The sequence below is a fragment of the Dermatophagoides farinae genome, chromosome 9 (genome assembly GCF_024713945.1).
Source record: "Dermatophagoides farinae isolate YC_2012a chromosome 9, ASM2471394v1, whole genome shotgun sequence".
NCBI lineage: Eukaryota > Metazoa > Arthropoda > Arachnida > Sarcoptiformes > Pyroglyphidae > Dermatophagoides > Dermatophagoides farinae.
The window spans coordinates 944,517-960,982 of record NC_134685.1 but is presented as its reverse complement, the minus strand read 5'-3'; the positions used below and the strand labels follow the sequence as shown (position 1 = coordinate 960,982).

The window sequence follows — 16,466 nt, the reverse complement described above, 5'->3', positions numbered from 1 at the left end:
TTTTTTTTATATGACCCAACCAAAAAAAAAAACAGCGATCCGAAAGATCAAAATGTCTTCTATATTCATTGCATATATACAATGTGTGTATTTGTAAGCCGGCTTCTAAAATGCCATGCCGTATTTATCATTTGAATTCATATTCCGTACACATGTATATAAATTCGGTCATTGGCGTGTAGTTGTTTGTGTGTGTGTGTGTGTGTGCGCGCGAAAAAAAAAACATCAAATTCACATCATCATCATCATCATTATCAATTATAATTTGAATTCAATTTATAATCAATCAATACTTTGATCTCATTGATCTTTTGCTAATTATAATTATTTTTTTTTGTGTTATACTGTGGCTATACTTTAGTCGTTTGACCAAAAACTAACTTGGCTTCATTGTTAAGAATACCCTCGATCATCAAGAAAGAAATCTTGTTTCTTCTAAACATAATCATCATCATCATCATCAAACAAACAGTCTCTCTCTCTTTTTTTGTTTCTCATTTATATCAAAAGTTCTATAATCAAAAACATCCTGAATGAATATAAAGAAGAAATTCCAATTCAGAGAGTATTTGTGTGTGTGTGTGTGTGTGAGAAATAAAGATTCAGAGAACAAAATAAAGAAGAGAGAGAGAGAGAGAGACAGAAAGGTCACTGAGTCACTCGGTCACCAAATATAATGAGAAGAAAGAAAGAAAAAAAAACATCAAACAAACAAAAAAAAGGTGTATCACGGTACCATTCGGGTAGTAGAGTATATTTGTGTGTGTGTGTATTACTGAATGACCGGTCCTTAAACAATCTTCCTTCGTATCGAATCATCGAAAGAAACAAAACAAAACAAAACAAAAAAAAAATTTTCCAGTTCCAGTAACATTTTGATCATTTGATCTGGAGGTGTACATCGACACACACACACACATATCGATTGTTTGTGTGTGTGTATGTGGAACTTTGAATTTATTCCGTTTTTCAAATTACAGAAAAATGTCTTATTTCATCGAACAACAACAACAACAACATGACCATCAAGAATCATCACCGTCATCATCATCATCATCATCAAATAACGGTGATATCGAAATGAATAATTCGAATCTTCATCATCGCCATCATCATCATCAATCATATGAATCATCAATTGATATTTGTGATGATCCATTAACACAGTTTTCAACGCAACATATTATAATGGCTAATGTTGATTCCTATGATAATAAGAATAATAATGATCATCATCATCATTCTCATCATCATCATCATCATCATCATCATGATAATGAAACATTTTTAAATATTGATGATGATTGTCAAGTTGATGATGATTTTGTTGTCCATGATCATCATCATCATGATGATGGTCTACTACATAAACCATTGAATAATAATAATTATAATGAAATTGAATTAATATTCAAACAAATATCACATTCAATTAAATATGATCATCATTGTATAAAAGATTGTAATAATGGTGGCCGATCATCAACGTTATCATCGTCATCATCAAATTATCGTTCAATTCTTTCAAATATTGATGGCTATGCTAGCCCTGGTCAAATATTGGCCATTATGGGTCCATCCGGTAGTGGTAAAACAACATTTTTAAATATATTAAGTGGACGTACAAAACCATCAATCAGTGGTGATATATCAATGAATGGACAATCGATGAATAAACAACTTCGTCGTCCGTATATGTTATGTACTACAACAGGATATATTTTTTCCAAATCTTACATTGAAACAAACATTAATGGTAAGTGGATGGATAAAAAAAAAATGGGCGGGAAAATTTTTCGTTTAAATTCAAACCGTGAAAAAAAATTGAAACCAATGACATCTATCCATGAATGTTGGAATTAATTTTTGTTATTTTTCAATTTTTTTCAATTCAATTCAATTCAAAGTATACGGCAAGACTTCGATTGCCAGAATCGATGATGAATAATGAAAAATTAACATTGGTTGATAAAATAATTGAAGAATTGCAGCTAAAAAATTGTGAAAATACAAGTAAGTCAATGTTATCGTTATTTTCATTTTCAAGTTTTCTCATTCGACAAACCCTTCATTTTTTTTTAGTAATCGGTGACATTTGTCATCGTGGCCTATCAGGTGGTGAAAAGAAACGAGCAAATATTGCCTGTGAATTGTTGACAAATCCAAGTGTTTTGATTCTTGATGTAAGTATAATCAAATTTTTGGCTTAGCAATCACAATGTTAATCGATTTTGCTCATAGGAACCAACATCTGGCCTTGATTCATGTACAGCACATAAATTGATACAAATATTGAAAAATTTTGCCCTAAAACGAAAGAAAACGATTATCATGTCTATACATCAACCGTCATCGAAAATGTTTTACATGTTGGATAATTTATTGCTACTGTCTAATGGTCAATCGGCTTATTTTGGCAATACACATGATGTTGTACCATTTTTCACTCGTATTGGTTATTGTATCAATATACATTATAATCCGGCTGAATTTATATTGGAAAAAATTAAAGATAATGATTGTCATTTGAAAATTATTGATGCAGCTAAAGAATTACCTAAATCACCGAAAATATTGAAAAAAATTGATCTTCAAACCATTGATGTTCATGATCATCCACATCATGATGACCATCATCACGATGATGACCACCACCACCATCATCATCATCATTCATCTGATTATAATCATCATAAATTTCCAAGCGATAATGATTCGGGTCGGTCATCTTGGTCTGATCGTAGCTCTACATTTTCATCAAATTCTTATATTCGTGATGAATGTGAAACGAAGAAAAACCATAATCATCATCATTCGAAAATAATGGCAAATGGTGAAATTGAACATTCGAATAATAATAAGGAACGTAAATGGCCAACAACATTATGGACACAGGTCAAAGTATTGACTGAACGAAATTTTCTTGAAGCACGACATCGAATGTTATCGAAATTGAATTGGATTCAAACTATTGGTCTGGCATTGGTTGTTGGATTACTTTGGTTTCAAATTGAACGCAAAGAAGATACAATGAATGATATTCGTGGTTGGATGTTTTTTGGTAAGATTTTTTCTTTGTTTTTTTTTCTACAATTTTATTATTATTATATCAATAACAGCCACTACTTATTGGATGCAATTTGGCCTATTTCAAGCATTATTATCATTCCCACCTGAACGTCAAGTTATTAATAAGGAACGATCATCCGGTGCTTATAGATTATCTGCATATTATATTGCTAAAATGATTGGGGAATTACCTCTTACCATTGCATTGCCAACCGTATTCTTTATCATATCATATCCAATGTTAGGATGGACTTGTTTCATTACGGCCATTTATTTATGGTTTTTTCTTATCATATCAATAATTTGTGCTCAAAGTTTTGGCCTATTTATCGGTGCATTGTGTTCAAATATTGAAGTTTCCGTTACCATTTCGGCATTATATTCATTATCAACAATGTTATTTGCCGGTTATTATGCAGCTATACCATCATGGCTTTCATGGACACGTTATTTTTCTATTATTTATTATGCATTTCAAAATATGCAGCTAATTGAATTTGGTGGAACAAATCTCAGGTAAGTTTAAAATTAAAGTTTTTTGTTTGTTGGCCCTTTTAATCTTAATCTTTTTTCTACAATCATTTAAATCTAGATGTTCCGAATCGTTATCGAAATTCCAATATTGTAATCAATCATTGGATAAAAAATCTGCATACATTCCAAAATTTGAATTGGAATCAAATTTAGATCTAATGAATCCAGATACTAAACCATTACCAATATGGTTCAATACAATAATATTGTTATTATTTCTATTATTATTTCGATTAATGGGATATCTTGTATTACGATATTCACGTAAACCAACCACCTGTTGACCTGATCATCATCATCATAATAATAATTCAACCAAAAATAAGACAAAACAAAACAGAAACCAACGTGCCAAGAAATATTCCGAAAAAATTTAAAAAAAAAAATCAACACACACACGTGTACACACATCAAAATTGTAGATGACTTATTTTCATAGCTCAGCTAAATAAGATAAAAATCATATATCACAAAACAAACCGAAACATAATCATCATCATGATCCAGAAATACCGATAATATATCCAGTTTATTCAACAATAAACACAAACACTGGTCATTTGAAAAGTTTTCAATCATCATCATCATCATTTTAATTTAATTGCCGGTATTTTTTTTTCTTAAATTTTAATTTGTAATATTTTTTTTTTTAAAAACATAGTAAAGTATTGACGGCATTCATTTGTTGACAACAAAAAAAAATTTTTTGGTAAAAAATTCGTGTAAAAAAAAAAAAAAAAAAGATCCCAATTCAATATTTTCAATATGGATTATAACGAAATTGTGGATGTATCATAGCATTAGCATTGCCAAATAGAATTGGTGGTAAAATTCCAGTGGATGTAGCCACTGTAGAACCGGATGATGTTGTACCATCATTTGTTACATCACCACCACCACCACCACCAGTACCACAAAGTTCGTTGGATGATACATTTCTTGCAACCGCAGCGGCCGCAGCAGCAGCAGCGGCTGCTGCTGCTGCACGATGTTCAACAAATGATGTCACCAATGTTGTTGAATTATTTGTATTTGTCGATGTTGCTGTTGTGGCTGTCGTTAAATTGATTGTTGATGGACAAGAATTGAATGCATTGTTTGTTGATCCATATGTAGTAGCTGATGATGGATTTGTACTAATTCATTTTGAAAAAAAAGAAAAAAATTTTAAATTCGAATTTTGAAAAAAATTTCTTTGTTAATCATACCTATATTGTAGGCTAGGTAATGACCAATAAGTAGCAGCATCATTAATCGATGATGAATTTGTTGATGTACCAGATGTTTGATGATATGGATTATTAAAATAACCAGTATGATGATGATGTGAATGATGTGAATGATGGCGAACAGTATTCATACCTGTTGCTGATACTGTTCCAGTTGAATCATTTACATTACCAATCATTGTACGATCATTTGATAATGTAAATGTTGATGCCGGTATTGGTGCTAAATTTGTTGGAACCATTCCATGTGCATGTGCTGCAGCCAATGTAATTGCCGATGTATTTGAATGGCCAATATGATGAACACGACGATCAGCATATGCTGATTGATGAGAAATCATTCCAGTTGATTGATTCGAATGTGTATGATGATTTTGATGTTTATGATGTGTCAATGATGGATATAATTTCGTATCATATGGATGATTATGACGATTTTTTTTAATCTTTTTTCTTCTTCTATAATTTCCTTCTTCGAACATATTTTCAAATAATGGATGTAATGCCCAATTATTACCTTTCCGTTCAGATGTATTTGTTTCTTCACGTGGAATTTTAATAAAACAATCATTTAGGCTAAGATTATGTCGAATACTATTTTGCCATCCTTTTTCTTCTTTTTTATAGAATGGATATTTTGTATAAATGAATTCATAAATACTTGATAATGGTAAACGTTTTTCTGGTGTACTTTGTATGGCCATCGTTATGAGTGCAACATATGAATATGGTGGTTTAGTTTTTTCATCACCAGCACCATCATTGTTTGCCAAATCCTGTACGGTAGTATTTGTTGATGATTGTTGTTGTTGTTGTTCATGATGTTGTTGTTGTTGTTGTTGTTGTTGCTGCTGCTGCTGTTGATGATGATGATGATTAATCAGATTCTGTACCGTTTCCGTTGAAATTCTTTGTTGTTGTTGCTGCTGCTGCTGTTGTTGTTGTTGAATATCCGTTACTGTTGATCGTGATAATAATTTTAATTGCGTTTTTGAATCCGTTGTGGCCGTCGTCGTCAAAGACGATGTTGTCGTTGTCGTTGCTAATATTTGATCATTATGATTAGCCGATGAAATCAATGACGTAGCTGATGAAACGATATTAGGAACGATATCGGCAGCTGCTACTGCAGCCGATACTATCGATGGTTGATAGATGACTGATGTTCGATTCGATATTTGTACGGATAACTCTTGGTGAATTGTTTTTGTTCAAAAAAAAATTTATTGATTATGAAAGAATTTTGTTTGTTTTTTTTTGATTTAAAAACACACCGAAAAAAAATGAGAAAGAAAAATATTTTTTTTTAATGATTGTTTTGTAAATATTGATTGATTTGAATTCATCATCATCATCAATGTATTTATAAAAATATATAATACAAATCAAACGACAACAACAACAACAAAAATTCCAAAAAATTGTTGATGATAATTGGAAAAATTCGTAACGGTAAGATTGTTACAACTTGACACAACCTAAACATACACAACACACACACGTTTAATCTGGTTAGTTTGTTTTTGTTTTTTTTTTTCATAATAATAATAATCTTTATTTATTCAAAATATAGACAACCTATAGATCAACCAACAACACCCGAACACATCGGTCAACCAACCAAACAAACAAACAAATAAACAACAACAACAACAAAATTATTTGAACAAAATAAACATTGAAACAACAACAAAAAAACATTTTGAAATTGCTCAAAACACAAACATCGTTGTTGATTCATGGAATTTCTTAATTTGCTCGAACCAGGAAAAAAAGATTTACACCTACCAGATGTATTCAAACCAAGAAGATTTGCAAATTTTGGTTCTAATTCATTCATCATTGTTTATTATTTATTTCCGGCTATTTTCTGCTGATTTGATCCAGATTTTTGATGATTGATGATGTGACGACACAAAAACGCCAACCACCGAAGAATAGAAATCAGGTAGGAAAAAATTTTGTTATTGAAAAATAAAAAAAAAAATTAAAATCTTTATGCACCTAAACAAGGCATCAATTCGGTTTGATGATGATTATGATGATGTATAATTTTGACGAAACATTTCGATCGAACAACCAGTGAATTCAAACACATTCGAAGGCACGCTTTGCATATGAAAAACAAAAAAAAAGCAACAACATTCGATTCGATGCAACATTCGACAATCAACGAATTCGACAACCAAGAAAATGCCGATCCTAAATGATGATGATGATGATGATGTTGATACAAACATGCAACAAATGATTATGATGATGGCAAACGAAACAAAATATTATGATTACCAATCCGATACGAATCAAAATGACGATAATGAAAACAACAACAACAACAACATCGACAACGATAACGACGACGACGACGACGAATAACTTTTGGACAGCGAACAAACGAATGAACGAAAAAAAAAAAAATGTTTTGGATAAAAATACCGACAAACCAATGGGCCAATATCGAATGTTGATGATAATGGGGGGAATTGTATGTGTTTTTCTAGTCCTACTTGTAGAAGATTCCATCATCATCATCATGATGAAAAACATTTCGATTTCGTTTGCCCCGATATCCTTTTTTTATGTTTCGGGTCTCTTTTTTTTTGTTGCTAATTATTTGCTCACATGATGAATATGTGATTGGATCAACATGCAACAGGATCGATTAACAACGACCACCTTCATCATCATCACCAAAACCAATGGTAACGGATTAAATATTATTTCGATCTAATCCCTAAAAAAAATGTTTTTTTTTGTCTCTCTACCATAGACCGTCCCTATCCCATAATGGATTAATCATCATCATTAATGGATACCTAGGTGACCAAACGAATTGATTTTTATTTGGCCATGTAAAAAACGCGTATCCAAGGTTTATCTACTAACAACGACAACAACAACGAATAGAAAATATTGAATTCAAATAGAATCAATTGATTGACCATTTTTGGTTAGTAAAAAAAAAAATTTGTTGCTGATGATGATAAACATTGTAACAATTGACATAACAAATGAAATGGAGGTTAATGATGATTATGATGATCGTCTATGTCCATGTTATTGTTATTATTATTTCTCATTCGAATTTTGAATATATAAACTCAACAACAACAATAATAATAATAACAAAAACAAAAACATCGACATTCAGGAATGGCTAGCCATAGGATCAAAATCATCATATTAATTCATTATGATGATAACCTTCATCATCTCCTAAGTAAATGTGTGGCCAATTCATTCATTCATTCCATATCTCCAAGCCATTTGTCTACATATAGTCCATCCATTAGTACAAAGGTCTTTTATGGGGTAAATGAAAACATTGTAGCCAATAATCATGATGATCATGATCATCATCATCATCATTTATAATCATCCATGAACAAAAACGAAAACGAAAAATTTTTTTTTTGTTTTCAAAACAAAACTTTCTCTATTTCTCTTTATCTATAGATTCGAATCTCAACATACACACACACATATGCATGCATGCATGCAAAACATTCGAATTTGAATCCTTTCCATGTTTTTATTTATATAGATTCAAAATTCATTTCCCATCATTGTTGATTCATATTTATATTTGCATTTTAATAATAATTTTTCATCATCATCATTTATAGAATAAATATACAAATTATATTTTGTATTTGTGGATGAAACCAAAAATCATGAAGAATACACATTTTTATATAAGTATATATGGAGAATTGTAGAAAAAAAAATTTGAAAGAAAGAAAACTGAAGTAAAACTATTTTTTTTTTTGAAATGTATCGAATTTGGTTATTTATTTATTTATTTATCAATATTAAAGTTCATCTTTAGCTGATTCATCACCCTCACCCTCAGCACCAGCACCAGCACCACCAGTACCACTTGCATATAATTTAGCAATAATCGGTTGTACAGTATCTTCCAATTGTTTTTTCTGTGCTTTAAATTCTTCAACATCAGCTTCACTATTTGAATCTAACCATTTGATTGCTTCATCAATAGCTTTTTCCATTGTTGATTTATCATCATCATTCAGTTTTCCACCCAATTTTTCTTTATCACCCATTTGGTTTTTCAATGAATATGCATATGATTCCAATTCATTTTTAGCTTCAACACGTTCTTTGATCTTTTTGTCTTCATCGGAAAATTTTTCTGCCTCTTTGATCATTCGTTCAATATCTTCCGGTGTTAATCGATTGTGATCATTTGTAATAGTAATTTTTTCCTTGTTACCAGTTCCTTTATCTTCGGCCGTCACTTTGAGAATACCATTTACATCGATTTCAAATGTGACTTCAATTTGTGGAACACCACGAGGAGCAGGTGGAATACCAGTCAAATCAAATTTGCCCAACAAATGGTTATCTTTGGTCATTGGTCGTTCACCTTCGTATACTTTGATTGTAACCGTGTTTTGATTATCGGATGCAGTCGAGAAAATTTGTGATTTTTTGGTCGGTATTACAGTGTTTCTTGGAATCAATTTAGTCATGACACCACCAACAGTTTCGATACCCATGGTCAATGGATTAACATCCAACAATACCAATTCACCAGTGTTCTCTTCACCAGACAACACACCAGCTTGGACGGCAGCACCATAAGCTACAGCTTCATCGGGATTAATGCCACGGGTTGGTTCTTTTCCATTGAAGAATTCTTTGACTAATTGTTGGATTTTCGGAATTCGAGTCGAACCACCAACCAATACGATTTCATCGATATCTTTCTTTTGCAAATCTGAATCTTCCAATACCTTTTGTACAGGTTTCAATGTTGATCGGAACAAATCCATGTTCAATTCTTCAAACTTGGCACGAGTAAGAACTTCACTAAAGTCTTCACCTTCAAACATTGATTCGATTTCAATTCGAGCTTGATGGGCACCACTGAGTGTACGTTTGGCTTTTTCAACTTCACGTCTCAATTTCTGGACGGCTCGGTTATCACTTCGAATATCTTTGCCGGTCTTTTTCTTGTACAATTTAATGAAATGTTCCATTACTCGTTGATCGAAATCTTCACCACCAAGATGAGTATCACCATTTGTAGCGACTACTTCGAATACGCCATTATCGATGGTGAGCAAAGATACATCAAAAGTACCACCACCAAGATCGAACACAAGGATATTTTTTTCACCTTCCTTTTTGTCCAAACCGTAAGCAATTGCAGCGGCAGTAGGCTCGTTGATGATTCGCATGACATTTAATCCAGCAATCGTACCGGCATCTTTGGTGGCTTGACGTTGAGCATCATTGAAATAGGCTGGAACTGTTACGACAGCATGTGTGACCTTCTTGCCCAGATATGCTTCAGCCGTTTCCTTCATTTTAGTCAATACCATTGCACTGATTTCTTCCGGTGCAAAAACTTTTGTTCCAGACCCGGTTTCAACTTTAATATGAGGTTTGGCATTCTTTTCGATCACTATCAAAGAAAAAAAGAGTAATGATAATCAACTAATCAAAATACTGAGAATAAAAACCTAATTACCTTTGAATGGGAAAAATTTAATATCAGATTGTACAGTTGAATCACCCCATTCACGACCAATCAAACGTTTAACATCGAACACAGTGTTTTCTGGATTACTGGTCAATTGATTTTTAGCCGCATCACCAATTAAACGTTCACCTTCAGCTGTGAATGCCACATATGATGGTGTGATACGATTACCCTGATCATTTGGAATGATTTCTACACGGCCATTTTTGAATACACCCACACATGAATATGTTGTACCTATATACACAATCAATAATTGGATCATTAATTCAAACGACATTTCATCATTCGAAACTTACCCAAATCGATACCGATAACTGTACCGACATCTTGTTTATCTTTACCACTATCTTTTTCTTTTGCCCAACCGAACGTAATCAAACATACGACCATAAATATTAACATCAGCGATAATCTCGTCATTTTCTTTTTAAAAGAATATTTGATTGATCACCGCTGTCTCTATAGAATATTTACAATCGAAAAATAGTTTTTTTATTACCACAAAAAAAACAATCAAAATGAATAGACAGAATATAAATATAGAAGATAAGATGAATGAATTTGTCAAAAAAATGAGATGATTCAAGAATTGATTCGTTAATCACACACACACAGATACAGACACAGTCATGCGCGCCCCATCAAATAACCAGAATATGGACACGTTTCAGATATATTGTTGTTGTGGTATAATTGAAGCGTTGCATTCATTCATTCATTCATGTCATGCTTCCCTTGACTCAATACAGACACACACACACACACATGAATTGGACGGCCTATTCGACCGGTTCGAGGAGCTCTATACCCGCCGCGTCATTATCAAACGCGTCAATTGCTGATTGGTCAAATTCGTTACAATTTCATTTTCATATATCTAGATTGGAATTAATTTTTTTTATCCGGAAGATTTTATTATCATGAATTTCTTTTTATTTTATTTTGCAATAAAAAAATTTATTTATGAATTTTTCACCTGGATTGAATAATTTTGGTTCGATTTGTGAATAATAGAAGGAGCCATAATTTTTAAAATTACTATTTACACATTGATCAGACCATTTTGTCACAATAGATTCGAATAGTATTGTTTTTGAATGAATGAATCATTCGAATGTGGCAAAAACAAAATCATGGAATCAACAAATGTTGATCATCTTTTTCGTAATTATTTAGTTTCCGATGTAATTTTGGTACAACAAAAGCTAAAAAATGATGTAGAGAAAAAACAGAATGATTTAAAACAACTGATTGGGTATGATATTTGGATGATTTTGGTTTTTTTTATATTTTGTATGATAAATTTTTTTCCACAGTGAACGATACAATGAATTATTTCGTGCTACCGATTCATTCGGTAATATGAATAGCTCCATCAATCAATTGATTGGTTCGTTGAAAAAGTTATCGACAACTGTCCTGGATAATAAAGATGGTCAGCGGCCGGTCATTGTTGAACAAAAACATGAAAAATTTCAGCTAAATGCAAACTATTTTGCCAATGCAACCGTATGCAAGTTTTTATTCGATCTACCATTGCAAATATGGAATTTTTTACATCAAGAAAACTTTCTTCTTGCCACTTATAGTAGTTATTATGGTGATCGTATTGTACAATACTTGGCTGATCAACAATCATTTCAATGTTCAGATATTTGTTCACAACAATTATATTCGATTCATAATCTAAAATCACAAATAATTCGCAATTGTTGGCAACAGATTGCCGATCAATCATTGGAGAATGAGATTGATTTGGATAAATTTGCTTGTAAATTTTCATATTTGAAAATATTGAAAAATTGTTCAACAAACAAAATTATTGAAGATTTTCTCAACAATCAAGCCAATAATATTGATACAATAATCAACGAGACAGATCGAATTTCCATATTGATTCAACGTATATTGAATATTACCTGTAATACGATAAAATGTGCAAAAATATTTCATCATCAATCGGATAGTGATGAACCACAGGATTGTACTCTCCAAAATCATTTAAAAGAAATTTGCAAGACAAATCATGTCAGCGAATTGATTCAAGCTAGTCATGTACAGCGAATACGATGGCCTGAAAAGTTATTATTTTATACCATAAACGATTCAATTGCTATCGATTTGGATGAAAAGTTTATTTTCGATAAAGCATCTCTTGTTCAATGGATACAAACAATTAAGACAAGATTTTATGAAAAAATTGAACAAAAATTCAAATCTGTTGGATCGATTCGTGAGTTATTCGAAGAAATAACTTCTGTCGAACAATGGCTAATGGAAAATTCAAAATTGGAAAATTTGCCCATTGTCGATGTCAATCAATCCATTTGGAACGAATGGTTTATGGCTGCATTCGAAACAAGAGTGTATGAAATTACTGAAATTGAATTGAAATACATTCAAACGACATTCATTACATCATTACCGATGATTGAACAAAATTTGTTGAATTGTGAACTGAATATTGTTGAATTTGTTTGGAAAGAACCGAATCAACCACAACGAATAAATGATTTTAATGGTCTAGTGCAAAAAACATGCGACATGATCAACCAAAGATTATCTATTTTTTATGAAGATATTATCATATTCAAACGTAGTCATCAAACCTTTTTGATTCGAATTTATTCTAGTATTGCTGAATTTCTTCGTTCACTTCAGATTCAAATTGATTCTGTTAATGATAAAAGACAAAAATCATTACTACTTTTTTGTGCCGTCCTATTCCAACGAATACCAGATTTATGTCCATCAATTAGTCAAATATTCTCAATCTGTGATCAACAACAAACGAATGGCCTTAGTTGGAAACAAATTTCATCCGAACTTCGACAGATGAATGAATCTTATCTACAAAATCTGTTCGATCTTACTATCACTGAACATTTTAGCCGTATTGATCCAACGTCATTTGTTGATTTGAGTCAATTTTTAAAGAATTTTTCCCTATGGGAAACAATTACCATTTCAAATGATCAAGAGGATCAATCTAAAACGATTATTGAAGTACCAATACAATTATCATTGGAAACATATCAAGTTTTACATGATATTTCTAATGATATTAATCGATTTTGTGCTCACATGGTCACTAGACAAGTATTGATCAATATTCTTCATCTAATCGGTCGTCATATAATGAAACTTTACGGTGATGCCTTGAAGCTTATGGCAAAACTAATGGATCCCGTTTTAAAATCACCCAAACAAATCATTTCAATACAATTATATTTTGATCTATTCTTTTTGAAAAAATTGTTCATTCAAACCAAACATGATGATCAACTTCGACGTGAATATCTTGAACCAATCAATGCATTGATGGCTGAATTGGAATCAAATATTGATCCATTCGATATGCATCTTATACATCCACATATAGAATCGAATGTTTATCGATTGCAAAAATCCTATCAGATTACATTTGGATTTTTACTATTCGAACGAACAATGAACAATTCAAATCCTAAAGATGTGAATAGTAGTGGCTTGAATAAGGAGAATGTCCATAATTTAATGTTGATACATTCCTGTAATGGAGAAGATTTTAAAACAATGTTATTGAAACAATGATGATTTATTATATATTTTATTATTGGATGATTTTTTAAAATTTTTTTTTCTTGAAAAGAAACCAATATTATTATATTTTTTATGATTCTTGAAAAGAGAAAGCAATCATAACACACACACACACAGAAATACACAATATATTAATTCAATTTCAATATGTTACATAATTATGATTTTAACGAATTTTTTTTTTCAATAACGAAATCCACCACCTTCAGATTGTTGTTGTTGTTGTTGTTGTGGATTGAATGCCTGATTCATTGCTTGTCTTGCAGCTTGTTGTGCTGCATTTGTTGCCATTTGTTGTACACGTTCATTACTCATCACTCTTGAAGTGAATTCAGCCTGTGCTTTTTGGATACTAAGATCGCTTTTATGATAAATACCATGTACCTAAATTTGAAATTCAAAAATAATTTCAAGACAATAAAAAAAATCAATAACAAACCTTGATTAGAATATAAACCGATGCCAAAGCATAACAGGATAGAACAAACGTACATAATAAACAAATTATACGAAACCAGCCAGATATTCCAGATGTTGAAAAATATTTCAATGTTTGAATTAGGCCACTGTAATTGAAAAATAATTTTTCAATGACAAAATAAAATAAAAAAAATAAAATAGAAAAAACTTACATTCCACCAGAACCAGGTAATCCTAAAGCCCAAACAGATGATAGAACCAATTGACAGAAAAAAACAAAAAAGAAAATCATAAAATTGAACGAGCTATCATCTCTGTGTGTGAAGAAAAAAAAATTAGCATGAAATATTAGCATCGAAAAACAAAAACGAACCGGAAAGCCTTGTATAATGGTCGAAACCAACAGATGAATGATAATGGTGTAAACAACACAATGGTAACCAATGAAAAACTAAACATTCCTGCACTTTCCGGTATACCTTCGATGAATGCAAATAAACATCCAATAAAATTGACCAACAAAGCTATGATATAGACTTGTTTTCAAAGAAAAAATGAATAAACGCATATACACACACAAAACGATTATAACTTACACATCCATAATTGATAAACTTGACGTACGATATTCTGAAAATTAATTTCAATCTCAACATTAATATCTTGATAAAAACATGGTTGACATGGAAAAAAACTTGGTAATGGTGGAAAATTATTCTCTCTTGTATTCAAACGTTGTGCACGATGAAGTTCAGCTTCTCTTGCTGCCAATTCGGCTGCTTTACGATCCAATTCTTCTTGACGTTGTCTAAGCTGTTCAGCTGTTATATTGTTTGATGATGATGATGATGAATTTGTTGGTTGCTGTTGTGGTGGATTATTATATGATAAATTAACATTTGTAGGACTTAATATGGCTGTAGTTGGTGATGTGATTGCTGTTGAAGCCGGTGCTGTTTCTAATGTTGGTGAAAATGGATCCACATTCGTAGCGGTTGTTGTTGTTGCTGTAGTCGTTACTGTCGGTTGATTTGCAAATGGATTATAATCGAATGCATCAGAAGCGGCTGATATTGCATTGTTATTGGAATTTCTTTGTCCAGAATTGGCTGCAGCTGTTATTGCTGGATCCTGAAAAAAAACAAGTGAACAAAGAACTATAGAAACCCAAAAAAAAAACAATATAAAGAAACGCCTTACAGCAAATGGATCATTTTCAAAATTATAGGTTGACATATTTTTTTTTCTTCTAGTCAAATTTCAGATGAAATGAAAAGTTCAAAAATTTTCAAAACTTGAGATTGATTTATATCGAACAGTAGTAATCGATTAAAATATTTTAACCATCAATAGGAAAAAAAAGAAAATTTTGTACGATGATTCAGTTGATATTTTTTGTTGTTGTTGTTGTTGTTGTTTGATTTCAATGTATCAAATGGTGTGCAATTGACAAACAAACAAATGCAAACATAAAACTACCACAAACGAGTGAGTATATGAATACAGGCAATGTTGTTGTTTGCCAATTTAAATCACTGATGATGATGACGATGATAAATAATAGATTTTTGTGTATATGGTGGTAAGCTTATTATCATATAAACAAACTCCTATATGGTGCTACAGCACATATATACGATTTATTTATTTTGCTCTTGGTTTTTTTTCATAAATAATCACATCAGCAATACCTAGATTAGAAATTTGATGGATTTTTTTTTGTTTTCTGTAGCAGAAACGTTGATTATTCGAATGAATGAATGAATGAATGAAAAATCAAAATGATGACATGATAATTTGAAATGAAATAAAAAATTCATATGAATGCCACTACTACTTTTAATGACAAAGGTGAATGAATTATTGATTTTTGCATAAATTTTGCATTGATATTATTCTGTTGATTCATGATGAAATGATGGAAAAGATTTGATGAATCAGACAAAAATCAGAAAAAAAAAATTTTTTTTTGACAATTTTTGCCTTTTACAGCAGATGAATCTGTAATTGAATATAAACATTGAAAAAACACCGACAACACATCACATATACCTTCCAACATTTCGAGTTTACAGTGATGGGCGCATGTTCGATGTTCGATGGTTTCACAAAAAAAAAAA

The 16,466-nt window shown here is 31.4% G+C and overlaps 5 protein-coding genes and 1 long non-coding RNA gene across 9 annotated transcripts; 3 read left to right on the top strand and 3 right to left on the bottom strand.

Annotated features, from left to right (window-relative positions):
- Positions 1–646: 646 nt before the first annotated feature.
- Positions 647–4,282, top strand: LOC124497949 (ABC transporter G family member E23). The gene is given in 7 exon segments (XM_047061639.2): positions 647–1,689; positions 1,691–1,756; positions 1,908–2,013; positions 2,083–2,183; positions 2,242–3,061; positions 3,120–3,585; positions 3,662–4,282. Coding segments are annotated over 7 exon segments (2,490 nt in total). The 5' UTR covers positions 647–984; the 3' UTR covers positions 3,888–4,282.
- On the bottom strand, positions 3,939–7,077 carry LOC124497960 (uncharacterized). Of its 2 annotated transcripts, none has more exons than XM_047061653.2 (4): positions 6,837–7,077; positions 6,621–6,702; positions 4,812–6,024; positions 3,939–4,739 (listed from the first exon to the last, which is right to left on the bottom strand). In XM_047061653.2, the coding sequence occupies exons 2-4, from the start codon at positions 6,673–6,675 to the stop codon at positions 4,364–4,366; spliced, it is 1,644 nt and encodes a 547-aa protein (XP_046917609.2). In that variant the 5' UTR covers positions 6,676–6,702; positions 6,837–7,077; the 3' UTR covers positions 3,939–4,363. The 2 variants fall into 2 exon arrangements, with proteins under 2 accessions (XP_046917609.2, XP_046917610.2); XM_047061654.2 differs by having other exon boundaries at positions 6,621–6,705; positions 6,837–6,861.
- On the top strand, positions 6,057–8,504 carry LOC142597809 (uncharacterized). 3 transcript variants are annotated; one of them, XR_012832424.1, is made up of 4 exons: positions 6,057–6,343; positions 6,406–6,780; positions 6,846–7,534; positions 7,603–8,504. It is a non-coding gene; the product is annotated as an uncharacterized LOC142597809 (long non-coding RNA). The 3 variants fall into 3 exon arrangements; XR_012832422.1 differs by having other exon boundaries at positions 6,406–7,534; XR_012832423.1 differs by having other exon boundaries at positions 6,225–6,284; positions 6,406–7,534.
- LOC124497948 (endoplasmic reticulum chaperone BiP) lies at positions 8,402–11,120 on the bottom strand. Its single transcript, XM_047061638.2, has 3 exons — positions 10,641–11,120; positions 10,330–10,578; positions 8,402–10,263 (listed from the first exon to the last, which is right to left on the bottom strand). Exons 1-3 carry the CDS (start codon positions 10,762–10,764, stop codon positions 8,645–8,647), a joined length of 1,992 nt encoding a protein of 663 aa, XP_046917594.2. The 5' UTR covers positions 10,765–11,120; the 3' UTR covers positions 8,402–8,644.
- A 314-nt stretch (positions 11,121–11,434) lies between these two features.
- Cog1 (conserved oligomeric Golgi complex subunit 1) lies at positions 11,435–14,364 on the top strand. Its single transcript, XM_047061637.2, has 2 exons — positions 11,435–11,599; positions 11,661–14,364. Exons 1-2 carry the CDS (start codon positions 11,442–11,444, stop codon positions 13,915–13,917), a joined length of 2,415 nt encoding a protein of 804 aa, XP_046917593.2. The 5' UTR covers positions 11,435–11,441; the 3' UTR covers positions 13,918–14,364.
- Positions 13,906–16,422, bottom strand: Scamp (secretory carrier membrane protein). The gene is made up of 6 exons (XM_047061643.2): positions 15,547–16,422; positions 14,943–15,477; positions 14,720–14,882; positions 14,559–14,660; positions 14,366–14,492; positions 13,906–14,310 (listed from the first exon to the last, which is right to left on the bottom strand). The coding sequence occupies exons 1-6, from the start codon at positions 15,580–15,582 to the stop codon at positions 14,110–14,112; spliced, it is 1,164 nt and encodes a 387-aa protein (XP_046917599.1). The 5' UTR covers positions 15,583–16,422; the 3' UTR covers positions 13,906–14,109.
- Positions 16,423–16,466: the final 44 nt, after the last annotated feature.